The sequence below is a fragment of the Taudactylus pleione genome, unplaced genomic scaffold, assembly GCF_031769625.1.
Source record: "Taudactylus pleione unplaced genomic scaffold, aTauple2 ptg000609l, whole genome shotgun sequence".
Taxonomy (NCBI): domain Eukaryota; kingdom Metazoa; phylum Chordata; class Amphibia; order Anura; family Myobatrachidae; genus Taudactylus; species Taudactylus pleione.
The window spans coordinates 18,879,121-18,892,446 of NW_028285011.1; the positions used below are offsets into that span (position 1 = coordinate 18,879,121).

Consider the following 13,326-nt stretch of genomic DNA (forward strand, 5'->3'; position numbering starts at 1 on the left):
ATTACAGCAGTGCAATACATTACCTACAGATCCGGGCCTTGGAGCAGTGAGGAAACCGCAGGCTAAACCAGGCTATTTAAGCCATTACAAAAAGGACCTTTGGATACATATATAATACAGATGGGTAAGAGCACCTAAACATCCAGTATATACTGTACTACTGAGCGAATATGAAACTATTTCTCTTGAACTTTCAAAATTGTGGTCTTATTATCCTCACTATTTAAAGGCTCCTTTGGATACAAGTATCTGAGGATCATATGTGGCAGAAATACAAGCTACAATTGCTATTTTGCATTTTATTATTTTATATATGTGTGTGTAGTGTAATATGTGTTGTTTATGTGGTACATGTTTATTAAACACTAATAGATAGAAATTTGAGAAGCCTTGTTCAATATTTTTAATTTTCAGTCAAGCAATACTATTAATGTCATTCACAGACACACCAACAGCGCAGTCCTATTCCTAATTTATTCTAGAGTTTGTGGTTTAATTGAGCCAGGTGGTTACTGGCAAGTTGGACTAGCAGCTATTCAGGTGGAGTAAAACAGATATAAATCCAGCACAGGGATATTAGTTGTTGGGAAACCAAGAACTCATAGAATTTACCTTTTTTTTTGCATATTACCAGTTTGTGATCCTTAGCAGCTCAGACTGTATTGTTTGATGTGTGTTTCCTTATACTATATATGTCTGTTTCCTTATATTATATAGTTTTACCTCTTGTTTCACTATTGCTTTAACTCCTTGTTATTCATATCTTTTCTCAGACTATAACTGTAGTATGTACTTCTTTTGACTCTGATACAATATATATATATATATGAAAAACCCCATTAACTACAAAATGTATTACTTTGGTTGCTATATCTTACTGTATATAAGAATGTCCTCAGTTCCTGCTAAAGGATATTGTAACGATTCTTGTTATTTTGTGATATACTATGGTGTGTATAGTAACTGGTGTCTTATGTTAAGATAAACATAAGAATAGAGTCATTTATTTAAAAAAGTTTTAGTTACTTTATTATAAAAATATTTATTTTAAGGGGACAAGTTATATTTTAGTTTTTTTATTTTAAGTACATTGATATATTAGCATGCTCCAGTAAGAATTAAGCAGAACTCTATAAGTATTTTAAACATTCCCATCAAAATAATAGAATCTAATTTATATGAGCACAAATTAATAGCCAGTTTTAATAACTTGTAATCATCAGTATCCAACACTTCTTAAGCTACCTACACTCTATACAATTATTGGGCCGATTTGCCAACAATCGGGTGATCGGCCTAATATACTCTATAGTGTGTATGAACGATCGTTTTAGTGTTTCGCCTATACAATAGTTAAAAAATGTCCACAAACGCATTCTTTCAATTATTCGATCTCGGCCTTAATTTCCCAATATCAAGCAGTGTGTTTGCAATCTGAATAATCTGCTGATGTTTACTGTGTTTTCCTGTCACTATGTCATCCTCCCTGTGGGCGGATATATGCAAAATGAGTGTGGTGTGGTGGAAAATCGGTAGCTTCTAATAAAAAAAAGCATATTGTGTAGCACAGATATTAGGGCTGGCAATTTGTTGAAAAATCGCCCCGTTTCTCGTCCCGAACAAATAAATTGTACAGTTTGTAACTAGCTTTAGTGTGTAGTGCTAGTGCATGAAAAGGATATTGTTTTGTAATGTTTGTAAAGCAAACACTTTAAAGATCATTTAAGAACTGCAGAACAGGCAGATGTACAGAGCATGTTATTTTGCACAAATGTGTCAAATTTTTGCACAAATGTGTCTAATTTCCTACCTTGCACCTACTTTGGCAAGATTGCAAATCCATCTCGAATTGTGCATAGTGCAAAAAGTAAAAATGTCTCACGGGGTCCAGTTTACTACAACAGTACAGAGACTCACTTGAATACTTTATTTTTTTTCCTAAAATACTGTTTTTTTTTAACCTCATTCATGTTTTAAGGTACAGTACTCACATGAGAGAGAAAGCATCAGCATAGTATTCATTGCATGTGTACATTTAAATGTCTTATTACATTGGTTGAAATGAATTCAGAAATACACTTTCCCATATAAAGTACAACAGGACATTCATCAAAAATAATTATACTTAAAAAATGGTAGAATAAGTGTTTTGGTAACTGACTCTCATAAAATGTATTCATTTGGATTTGCTAGATCCATAATTACCATTTGATTACAATCTTCTGTGTCTGCAGCTGAAGTGAAATCTCCGCACAGTGGAGAGGAAAAACACATAGCTTTTAAGAGACCGCTTACAAAGAGTAATTTTTACTTGATTTTTGTTAAATCTGTTGAAGCTGGTAGAGTTTTTTGACATGTGCAGGCTTGTCAGGAAACAACAGTGAAGCCCGCTGTGTTTAGCCATCTAACATTAAGTACTTCAGATTGGACAGCAATCAGTAGCTGTTGGACCTGGCAAGGACATTTCAAATGAATGAAATATTTCAAATGGTTATGGTTTCCCAATTCCTATATTGACTTTTATAGTTGGTAATGAATTCAGAGTGAAGTGGTTGGAACATAAATTTTGTTCACATAATTATTGGCATCACAAGGAATCCTATTCAATAATAACAACACTTTAGAGACCCATCCTTGAAAGACAATTAAAAAAAGATGTTTAGACCAAAACAGTCTAATTCTTTTAATTAAAGTATAAGCATTTTCTGATTTTCTTGGCCCTGTCTGCTGCATTTGACAATGTCGACCACTCACATGTCATACAAACACTTTCCTAGGAATTGAGGCACTGTCCTATTCATCCTATTTATTAAACTGATCTTTCGGTGTCCATTTCTCTACATCTACCTTATCTCTGCTTCCTATCAGTTGAAGTAACAAGGCACTCAGCAGTTCTCTAATATAACACTCATCTTCAAAAACATTAAAGCCCCCCTTTGGGTTTCAGTAAAGATAACATACAGATGTATCTATCATCCCTAGATTATCACCATCTGTCTTGGTCTGCTTTTCTGGTTATCTTTCTGCAATTTAATTTAGATGTCCACGTGTAACCTCCAACTCTAAACTGATAGTCTTCCACAAGTGAAGAGAAGCACCTCACCTGACCGCTCTAGTTCTGTTGACAACACAACTCTCAGGTTTGTTATCTACAGGTGATCCTGGTCTTAGAACTGTCTTTTGCAGCTCATATCTAATCTGTATACAAATCCTGTTGTATACATCTAAAAAATCAACACAACTGTGTAATATCCTATCTTGAAAATAGAGGCTGGACTAGTTTCACAAAACCTTTTTCTATTATTAGTGCATACTTAGAAGAGGCCTTGGCCTTGATTTTAAGGTCCAAGTGGGGGCTCGGAAAAGTAGACAGACAGGCATCACTGTGCCCTTGTACAAATGATGCACTGGGCTTAATATGGCTTGTGCATGCTCAGAAGTGTCCTCTGCTATATTCTTTTGAGAGCAGAGTAGGGAACTCGGGGGTGTGGGAATTAGCTTATCAAATTTATTTTTATCACTAAAATTGGAAAATGGGTCTTACAGCGACAAAGTTTGTATCTCCACCACCTTTATTCTTCTGATACAGAGGAAAAAACATCTTTCTAGGTTTTGATGGACTGTGTCAGCACAGATTTATTTTTTTAATTTAATTACTAACATTTATTTATATAATGCTGGCATATTCCATTGTACTTTTCAATTTTGATTTTAATATTTAATTGGTCTGTATATTGCAGATGTAAAAAAACATTTTTATTAATATACATTTTTATTTCATGATATGTATGTAAAAACATTTTTGGATTCTACAAAGTATTTACTTTGTTCTTAAAACCAAAGAAGCCCCCTTAATTGGTGAGGACACTCCTGTTGTTGTGAGTTTTAGGTTTTCTCGTAGAAAATTGCGTTGCTGAAGTGTTGACACTTGCTTGATACCCAGGGAGCATATTTTGGATGATACATTTGTTGGTGGAGTGGTCTTTGGTGCAAGGCCATTGATTTCATAGGTCCATTCCATGGTGGATGTCTGGAAAAGCAAACAAATAATAACAATAAATGGGAATTAAACTCATGGCTGAAATAGTTAATCATTTACTTAATAATGAAAATTAAAACTATTACCTAGTAATAAAAAAGAATGAGCAATATGACAATAAATATGTTTTAGGAAAAAGTATAATGAAGATACTATTTATAAACTATTTGTGAAATGTAAAACATAAGAAGACATGTCAATTACTTGATGAATATAATGAAAAAAAATTAGTCAATCAGCATTCAACAAACTTGAATGAACAATGTATATATTTCACCACAGGGGAAAAATTAACATGTAAACATGGTAGACATCAGTGAAATGTTGTCCAACATTCAATAACATAGGTGCTAATGTAGAGATGAACACAAGTTGGCCAAAATTGCTCCCGTGTTGGGTGTATGGAACTAATTATGCATAATCACACATATGCAAGTTTTACCTATCATCCTACGTATGCTTGCTTTCATAACTGCCATCATCATCAGTCAGCACTTACATTTCCTAAGTCTAGTCCCCAGGGAACCCTAACAATGCATATTTTACAGATGTCCGCAGTATCACAAGTGAAATAATTAGCACCACCTGCAGATCTTTTATAATGTGTGAGCCAGTAATGAATACACATGTGCACTAACTAGGTAATAACTTTAACTATGTGATAATATGAACATCATATTTCCTAGTGATACAAAAGAAAATGCAAAGTATAACAAGGTGATTAGGGACTAAAAATAGAGATGTGAACAGCTGTAATGAAACAGTCCTGTAATATCAGATTTCAGTTAGTGAAAATAGCATTAAAAAAAAATAAAAAAAATCTTATGTTCATGCATATCATTAGTGCTGGCTTATGTTGAACACTAATGAACTAATTCCTGATTATGGTAGTTTATCTTCAGTTAAACAATATGATAATTTAAATATAGTTAAACAACTCTGGTTTTAGCAGACATTATTCCCAAAAGGAATCCTAATTGTTTTGTTAAGTGAAGCTGAAGGTGAAACAGTTTATCTTTTTGGATTCATGGAAATACACCCTAGAGTTATGCCCACTGTGAATATGATTCATGAACCACTCCTAAACATTATTGTATCTCTGTCATATAGTTTAGACTTAACCATTCTCTGCTGGATGTATATTTCATCATTTATACAGAATAATATTTTTAGTGCTGTAATAAATGTCTCCATGCACTGTATAAACAAATATTAATCATGTCTTTTTGTATGAATAAAACTGACATAAAGAAAACTAAAATCCCCAACAAATAACTTTTCTGAGGAACAGAGGAATAATAAGGTGTTTTAATATTAAGCGTAAGAATTACATTGTGTTTATTAAAATGGAACTAAAATTGAAAACTGTATGGAATTTTCCAAAAATATATTAAATGCCAATATAATGATAAATTGTTTTAGACCATTTTAAAAAATGTCAAATAAAATGACTAACAATTAGTAATTTAATATATGAAGACAGCAGATTTAAGGAATATTAGGAATATTTTAGGACTTCTCTATGGATTCTCTATTCCTGTGTTGCATATACATGCTATTACTGACAACCAGAATTTTGAACCCTAGAACAAATACAAATGTCAAAAGGAAGCCTCCTCATTACCACATTTAGGACAGTCAGGATTATTTCTTCATCCATTTTAATAGTCTGAGAGGTGTGAAATATACTGTGTGAAGGATGCACAATTAATTTGTAGACACCTTACACAGGATGTGTCATTATCAAGGTCCACCATCATAAAGACTCATTAATCATTTTATCGGTCAAGGTCAAATTCCCAATTCCAGTTCAGCAAGTGGTAACAAATGGCAGGGACACATAATATTGAAATTAACCTAGCTAAGCCTAGTTCCTGGATTATTTTAATAGGAGCATTACATATCAAATGTCCATAAATGCCAAGTTTGGTTACGTATATATATATTTCAGCAATTTAAATATTTTTGAAGCTTAACTAAGTTTGATTTGTTTATAACTTAGCCAATTCAATGCATTTTCTATTACTCCATATTGGTAGAATTGGACCAGTATTTTTCCAACCTAAGAGTTTGTGTGCCGTGTTCAAAATATCTATCACAAATTTAGCAGTCAGGTCAGTAGACCTTTATATATTCCCATCTAATAGAGTATGTGTTTATTCCAGTTAGTCATCTGAGTAGTGTTTTAGGGCTACCCCTAGTTAGATTCATGTCCATGCTTTCAAAATAGTAATTTGTGTAGCTCAGTGGTCGGGGAACAGGGGTAAATTACCCCATTTGGGGTAAAACTGAAATTCCTGGGGGTAATGGACGGACAGCCGAGCATGCATACGAATTATTGCATGCCCGGCTGTCTGTCCATTACCCCCAGGAAAGGAGGTCACTGGCGCCGGGTGCAGCGGTGCACCCACTGCACACGGCGTCAGTGACCTCCAGCCCGGCGCCACAGGGAGGCTCTAAGCCGGACGCCCGCTGAGATGTTATTACCAGAGGGCACCCGGCTCCTTCCCCGCAGCACCATGTTAGCCGGAGGCTGGAGTTTTCTTCTGAACTCCAGCTTCCGGCTCTCTCCATGCGCACTATGGGAGAGACGACATGATGTCTCTCCCATAGTTCCGAGGAGCAGCCGGGCAGACAGGATGGCGGCTGATGCAGAAGCGGGGATTAAGGTAAGTGTTTTTTTTTGTACAAGTGGCAATACAGGGGCATAACTATGGGGGCACTGCTACAGGGGCATAACTATGGGGCACTGCTACAGGGGCATAACTATGGGGCCACTACTACAGGGGCATAACTATGGGGGCACTACTACAGGGGCATTATATGGGGGCTCTACTATAGGATTTCCTTCCTTTCAAATCAAGGCAGTAACGTCGGCGTATCTAAATATATTTTGGGGTAAAAGGTAAAAAAGTTCCCTGACCCCTGGTGTAGCTAGATAATACAGTTTTAGGTTCTACATAAAACACTGATTTTAATTGTAGCCCTTTTTTATCCACAAGACCATAAATATTTATTTAACCACAGTAGAAACAGTTGATAGTTTAAGTGACTAAGAAAAGATCCATTTAAAATATAATTGATTAATGTATCACATTAGACATTTAAACAATAGTGGCACCACAAATAGTTTCAGGCTCACATAGACTGTTGTGGAACTAAGCGTGGTTGAGTAAAAGCACTGAAATCAATTTGTTTCTCGAAGAAAAAGGAGAAGAAAAAAAAGGAGAAGTAGAAGGAGGAGATGCCACACTGTGAAGAAGTTACATCACATACATTGTCTAATAACACACCAAAAAGCATCAATATCAGTGACAGTCACTTTCATCCATTCACCAAAACCACTGTTCACTTGATGTAGATAATAAGTGAAGGAGGCACATAGTGGCAAATTGTATAAACATAATATACATTGTACTGGTAATGAAGTTTGGTTATAATAATTAGCAGACTTTAAAAGTACTACAATGTTGTAATAGTACTGTCGTTCCTCTATCTGCTAGTGGTTCGGTAACTTTCACTTTAAGGAATCTTGTGTTGTTTGTCTTTATATTTACTTCAGCTTCATCTTTAATGATTCCACTTTCTCCAATGCAGTTTGTTCTTTCACAGTTGCTCCTCTCAGCCTATGCATCCAGGGATAGGACTCGTTGCCAAGAGATATGAAGATGTCTTAGGTGGATTCAGTTATAGTCATCACAAAATGAGGCACATTTAGTCATTATTGGGGCAAGTCTTCCTCCATGTTCCGTTGTGCAATGTATGCTTTCTATCACCCTCTCAAGGTGGGCTTACTTTGTAGGCCTGTTTTTATTCAGGAGCCATGAAGACTTTAATAGATTTGTATTTCTGCTGCTAGATGGAGCTACCCTTGATTTTGAAAATCAGATATATGCCTGTAGAAGCTGTGGATGGACAAGCCATAACAAAAGCATGAGCCTTTCCGGGTGCTGGTGTATGTCAATTGTAGTCAGTGGGAGCTGATCTTATCCAGGAACCACTCCTCCTTGGTTATCATTGTTTCTGCACACACAACCCAGTAATCAATTGGAGGGTAAAAATGTACAAGAGGGAATTCAGGGCCTGATTCAGAGCCGGAAGCTATTTGCGCTCGCTCGTTCAGAAAAAGGGGCCGGATATTTAAATAGAGCGCTCGCTCTTTGAGGTCTGTCAGTTTCTGCATAATTTTATGTAAAAAAAAGATTGATACATAGGCTCCTAAATCTGGACCACAATGGCTGCCTCCTCAGGCAGGTTTCAGCAGGGGTTTTGACAATAGTATCCAGAGACACTACTGCTCCACAAAGAATAGGAATGCCCTACTGACCTGCTGCCTAGCATCAGGAATCCAATTGACAAGAAATATTGTCTGAGCCTGAGACAAGGTCCGTGACCACCTACATACAGGAAATCTTGGAGTGAGGATTCATCATGGAATCCAGGTTCCCAGTTGATTTAGGGGTTTTTTTTGTGGTGAAGAAATACAATACCCTAAGATCCTGCATAAACTATTGGGTCTCAATAAAAAATCCAGGTTACCAGTTGATTTAGGGTTTTTTTGTGGTGAAGAAATACAATTCCCTAAGATCCTGCATAAACTATTGGGCCTCAATAAAAACACTATAAACAATCAATCAATCATCCTTCCTGCTGACCGCTTTGTGAGGCTCTATTAGACCGTGATCTTAAACACACTGTACTTGTGAGGGCCATAGCCTCATCTGTTTCCTGGATGTGGACCCCAATGAAAGGTAGTTTTTAATCCAAAGCATGGTCATAATGATAACTGGACCATGCTGTTTGGCCTATGCAATGCCCAGGCATCTTTCATGCATATGTATATTCCTACTTTAGGGTCCTACTGAAGACATCAGTTCTAATTTACCTGGGTTGTATCCTAATTTCTCAAACATACTTGAGGATGTTCACGACAATGTGAGAGGTATTGCAGAGGCTCCTAATTCCCAAGATGGCTAAGTATTCTTTCAACCAGTCCAGAGTGAGTCTTCTGGGGCACAACATATCGGTAGATTGCATATAAATTAAACTAAGAAGCTTTATGTTGAACTTGATTGGCCTGTATATAGGCAGATCAAAGCAATCCAGAGGTTTGTGGAGTTTGATAACTACTACAAACATTTTATCTACAATATCTCAAGAGTTGCTAGCCCTACTACCACCTTGATATACTCCATATACACAACAGTTAATTGACACCTTGAAATGTCTCTTTATGTCAGTGCCATACTGACATCAGTTGGGCCTACACACTAAAAGTTAATGTATCTGAGAGTGAGCAGGAGCTGCGCTCTCCCAGATTGATAACAAGAGTGTCCTATTGCACTGTACCTTTTATTCAATGAAGTTATCCTCTACTGAGGTCAACTTCAGTGTGGGAAACCAAAGGTTGCTGGCCATCATCAATTAGTGGAGGGATCTCTTTGAGAAGTCAGATTCACTCACTATATCCTAACAGACCACAAGAACCAGCAGTAAATAGAGGGAGTGAAATGGTTGAACTCTGGGCACTATTCCTAACCACCTAACCAGGTTTACCTTCATCATAATAAAACAGTCTGGATACAGCAATGTCAAAGCCAACACACTCACTTTGTAGCTCTGTTCTGAATAAGCCACAATGGAGGGCAAAGCCTTTAGAACTCTCAAATAAGACTTTTGAACTTGAACCTCTATCATAGGTGTGCTTATGAGTAAACATTTATGTGCATAGTGATTTACTGGGACTCAAAAAGTCAATGATTACTTATTTGGACATTTTGTTTTTCTAATAAATGGAGATTAGTTATGAGTAAATTGAGAATATATTTTTTATAACATATGTATAAGGCTTGAGTACGGGATGCCAGCACTTGGGATCACGGCTGTCAAAATCCAGATGCCAGCATCCCGGCAGGGTTAGGATATTGACCTTCTCCCCGCACCCTAAACCTAACCTTCCTGCCTAGTCCCTTACCCTAACCTTCCCCCCTAGTGCCTTACCCTAACCTCTAACCCACCCCCTAACCTCGCTACTTACCTTTTGGATGCAGGTGTATCGGGATTCTGACAGGTGTCGGGATTCCAGTACCAGAATTCTAAGCGCCAGCATCCCGCAAACCTGGATATTGACTGCATCCCATGTATACTACTTGAGATGTGCTACATATTTTTATGTTGCAATTATTTAGGTATATAATTTTATATAAGATGATTCTATCACTAAGTGATATTTTAATTGGGAAAAGTATATAATTTTATATGATGATTCTATCCCTAATGATTTTTTAAATGGGAAAAGTTCCTGATTTTTTTCAATATGTAATTACAACAATAGATAAATATATTATTTTTACAAATTACTAATTCCCATTAGTGGCATCACTGTATAAGGAAAATGTATTATAAAGTGTGGTCTGCAATAAAGAATATTGTTTGCCAGGACACTTTAATTCCGGGATTAGAACCAGCAGCTCTAGTACACATGAATGGCTGTCTAGCTGCACATGTGCAGTGGGAACAAATAGCAATGGGCATCAGGTTCAGCTACATCACTGGAGAGTGATCAAAAGGTCCTTCTCCAGCTGAGCTTCCCCATAGAGGTAAGGTAACGCAATCTTCACATGATATTACTCTATGAAGACAAGCTCTGAAAACTTTTGGTTTTTGGAGTTACTTACATTGCACTACACCCCCACCCCCACACATTGTATGTGGACTGTTGTTTGATGTGATTATTTTGTTAAATGTGGGCGATATCTGCAATATTTTTTTACATTTGACCAAATAATCTGAAGGTCTTGGTGAATAGGTCCTTATATCACAGCACCTAGCGCAACTTTCATGTGCTTGTTGTGGATTTTCTCATCTTCTTCCTAGTTGCTGCAGGGTGTTCAGAGTATTAAGACTTTTTATTATTTACTTAGCAGGGGTGTAAATAGATGTTTGAAGGCCCCATAGCATATGTTTGTAAGGGCCCCTATGTACAATGGTGAAAAATTTAAATAACACATGTAACTTTGACAAGGAAGATGGGCCCCCCCCTCAGCTCTTGGCCCCATAGCAGCTATACCCCTTGCACATATGGTAGTTACGCCCACGGATCCAGGTACAGAGGCAAGAGCTACAGAAAAACCAAAATACAATGCCAGAGAGATACTGTTATTACAGAAGCCATGAACGGAAGGGGACATGATTAAACTAGTGTTTTATAACACTTATATTATAGCTCAATAGTGTAACAGAATTGCATTTCTGGTAAATTCTACAAAAGGGCAATGACTTGCAAGAAATAACGATTACAAAAAATAACGATTACAAAAAGTAATAGCATAGAGGATATGGTCAAACCTAAATTCAAACCTATTCTTCCAGCCACAAGTCTACTGCTCTGACTCAAAGGTAATTATTTGTGCCAGCGCTGTGATTTATGTGGGCAACTGTAACTAGGTGAAAAAAAGAATCTATCCAAGTAAACTACACAGGATTAATCTCTTTATTTGTTGAAAATTTGTCTCCGTTAAGTAGTTCCCAATTAAGGTACAGAAACATTGTATGGAGATTAAAATGGAAAAAACTAGTTAAACCACTTATGTAACTGGTGTTTTGGTTGCATTGATTTTATTGTGCAAAACTTGTTTCCTCGATATATATTTTGCCAGCAGCATTATGGGTAGGGAGCCCAAACAGGGCTAGAGTGTGCTTCTGATACTATAAGAAGGAGAAAAAGAGAGTACACATTACTTGTGTACTTTGGATGAGAAAAGATCATTTCTAGTACTGTATATTGTTTTTTTACAAGTGTAGTTCATAAAACTCATACATGTTGTATGTAGCAATCGGGATGTAGTTATGAGACCGGCGGCCTCTCAATCCCGACAGCAGAAACCTGGCAAGGGATTTAACATAGGCATCAAAATACCGACGACTATGTTAATCCCAATGCAGGCATGCTAAAGGACGCCAGCCCGAACAAAGGTAAGTCCGGGGCACCCTAAGCGTTTGCCATGGGGGGGGAGGGTTAGGATTAGGGAGTCCAGCAGGGATAGGGTTAGGTTTTGGGGGGGAGATTAGGGTTAGGCACTCCTAGGGGGAGGGTTAAGGTTAGGCACCCCCAGGGACAGATTAGGGTTAGGCAGCCCCCAGGATGGCTAGATTCAGGGACCGGTAAGAGGGGGTTAGGGTTAGGCACCCCCTGGAGGGGAGGTTAGAGTTAGGCACTAGTGGGGAGGTTAGGGTTAGGCACAACTAAGGGAGGGTAAGGGGGGGGACAGGGAAGGGTTAGAATACTTACCTGCCCCAGTCGGTATCTCCTCCTGTCGGGCATCCGCTGTTGCAATTTGAACCGGGCGCCGTTATTTAAATCCCATTCCGTAGCAATCAATATTTATGTATAGTTAATTACTTGATATTGTCAATGATCTCCATTCATCTTAACTATAACTATATATATATATTTATTAGGGATGAGCGGGTTCGGATTTCTGAAATCCGAACCCCCCCGATCCGAGTCGGGAACCGAGTCCGGCTCGGGTTTTCCTGCCTGACTCGGAACTGAAATCGAGGCAAAACGTCATCATCCCACCTTCCGGATCTCACAGGTTTTGGATTCTATAAAAGGTCCCCGCGTCGGCGCCATTTCTCACTCTGGCTGTGGACAGTGAAGAGGGAGGGTGGGAGCTAGGGCTGGCTGGGCTGTGTTGTGCTGCTGTTGTCCATAGGGGCTGTGTCCACTCAGTCCATAGGGGCTGACTGGTCTGTGTTGTGCTGCTGTTGTCCATAGGGGCTGGCTGGGATGTGTTGTGCTGCTGTCATAGGGGCGGGCTGGGCTGTGTTGTGCAGTCAGCTGTCCATAGGGGCTGTGTCCACTCCAAAGACTATAGGGGCTGGCTGGACTGTGTTGTGCAGTGTCCCATAAAGGCTGTAGTCCTAGAGGGGTGCTGTAGTGTTGTGAAGGGGGTGATCTGTCCATCAGGGGTGCTCCCCCAAAGTGCACTCCAAAAAAAAATATTTTTTTTTGTGTTTGTGAATTATGTGTGCAGTAGCCGCACGTGCATCAACAAAGTAGCGCCAAGCGTGCGCCTGTGTCATAAATTAAGGGCCGGCTGGCTTGTCCATTAAAGGATGCTGTAAGCCCCCAAAGTGCACTCCAAAAAAAAAAAATATATATTTTCTGTGTTTGTGAATTGTGTGCACTGTGGTTGCACGTGCATCAACAAAGGAGCAGCACCAAGCGTGCGCCTGTGTCCCATAAGTCTGTTAAAGGGTGGTGTAACCCCCAAAGTGCACTC

At 38.2% G+C, this 13,326-nt stretch overlaps 1 protein-coding gene across 1 annotated transcript in view; it reads right to left on the reverse strand.

Annotated features, from left to right (window-relative positions):
- Window positions 1–1,991: 1,991 nt before the first annotated feature.
- CFAP47 (cilia and flagella associated protein 47) overlaps window positions 1,992–13,326 on the reverse strand; it is a gene marked incomplete at its 5' end in the record, with an annotated part of 48,593 nt that continues 37,258 nt past the window's right edge. Inside the window, one exon of the mRNA XM_088454081.1 lies at window positions 1,992–4,030. Within this exon, the coding sequence (XP_088310207.1) occupies window positions 3,821–4,030 (210 nt within the window). The remainder of the gene's footprint in view (window positions 4,031–13,326) is intronic.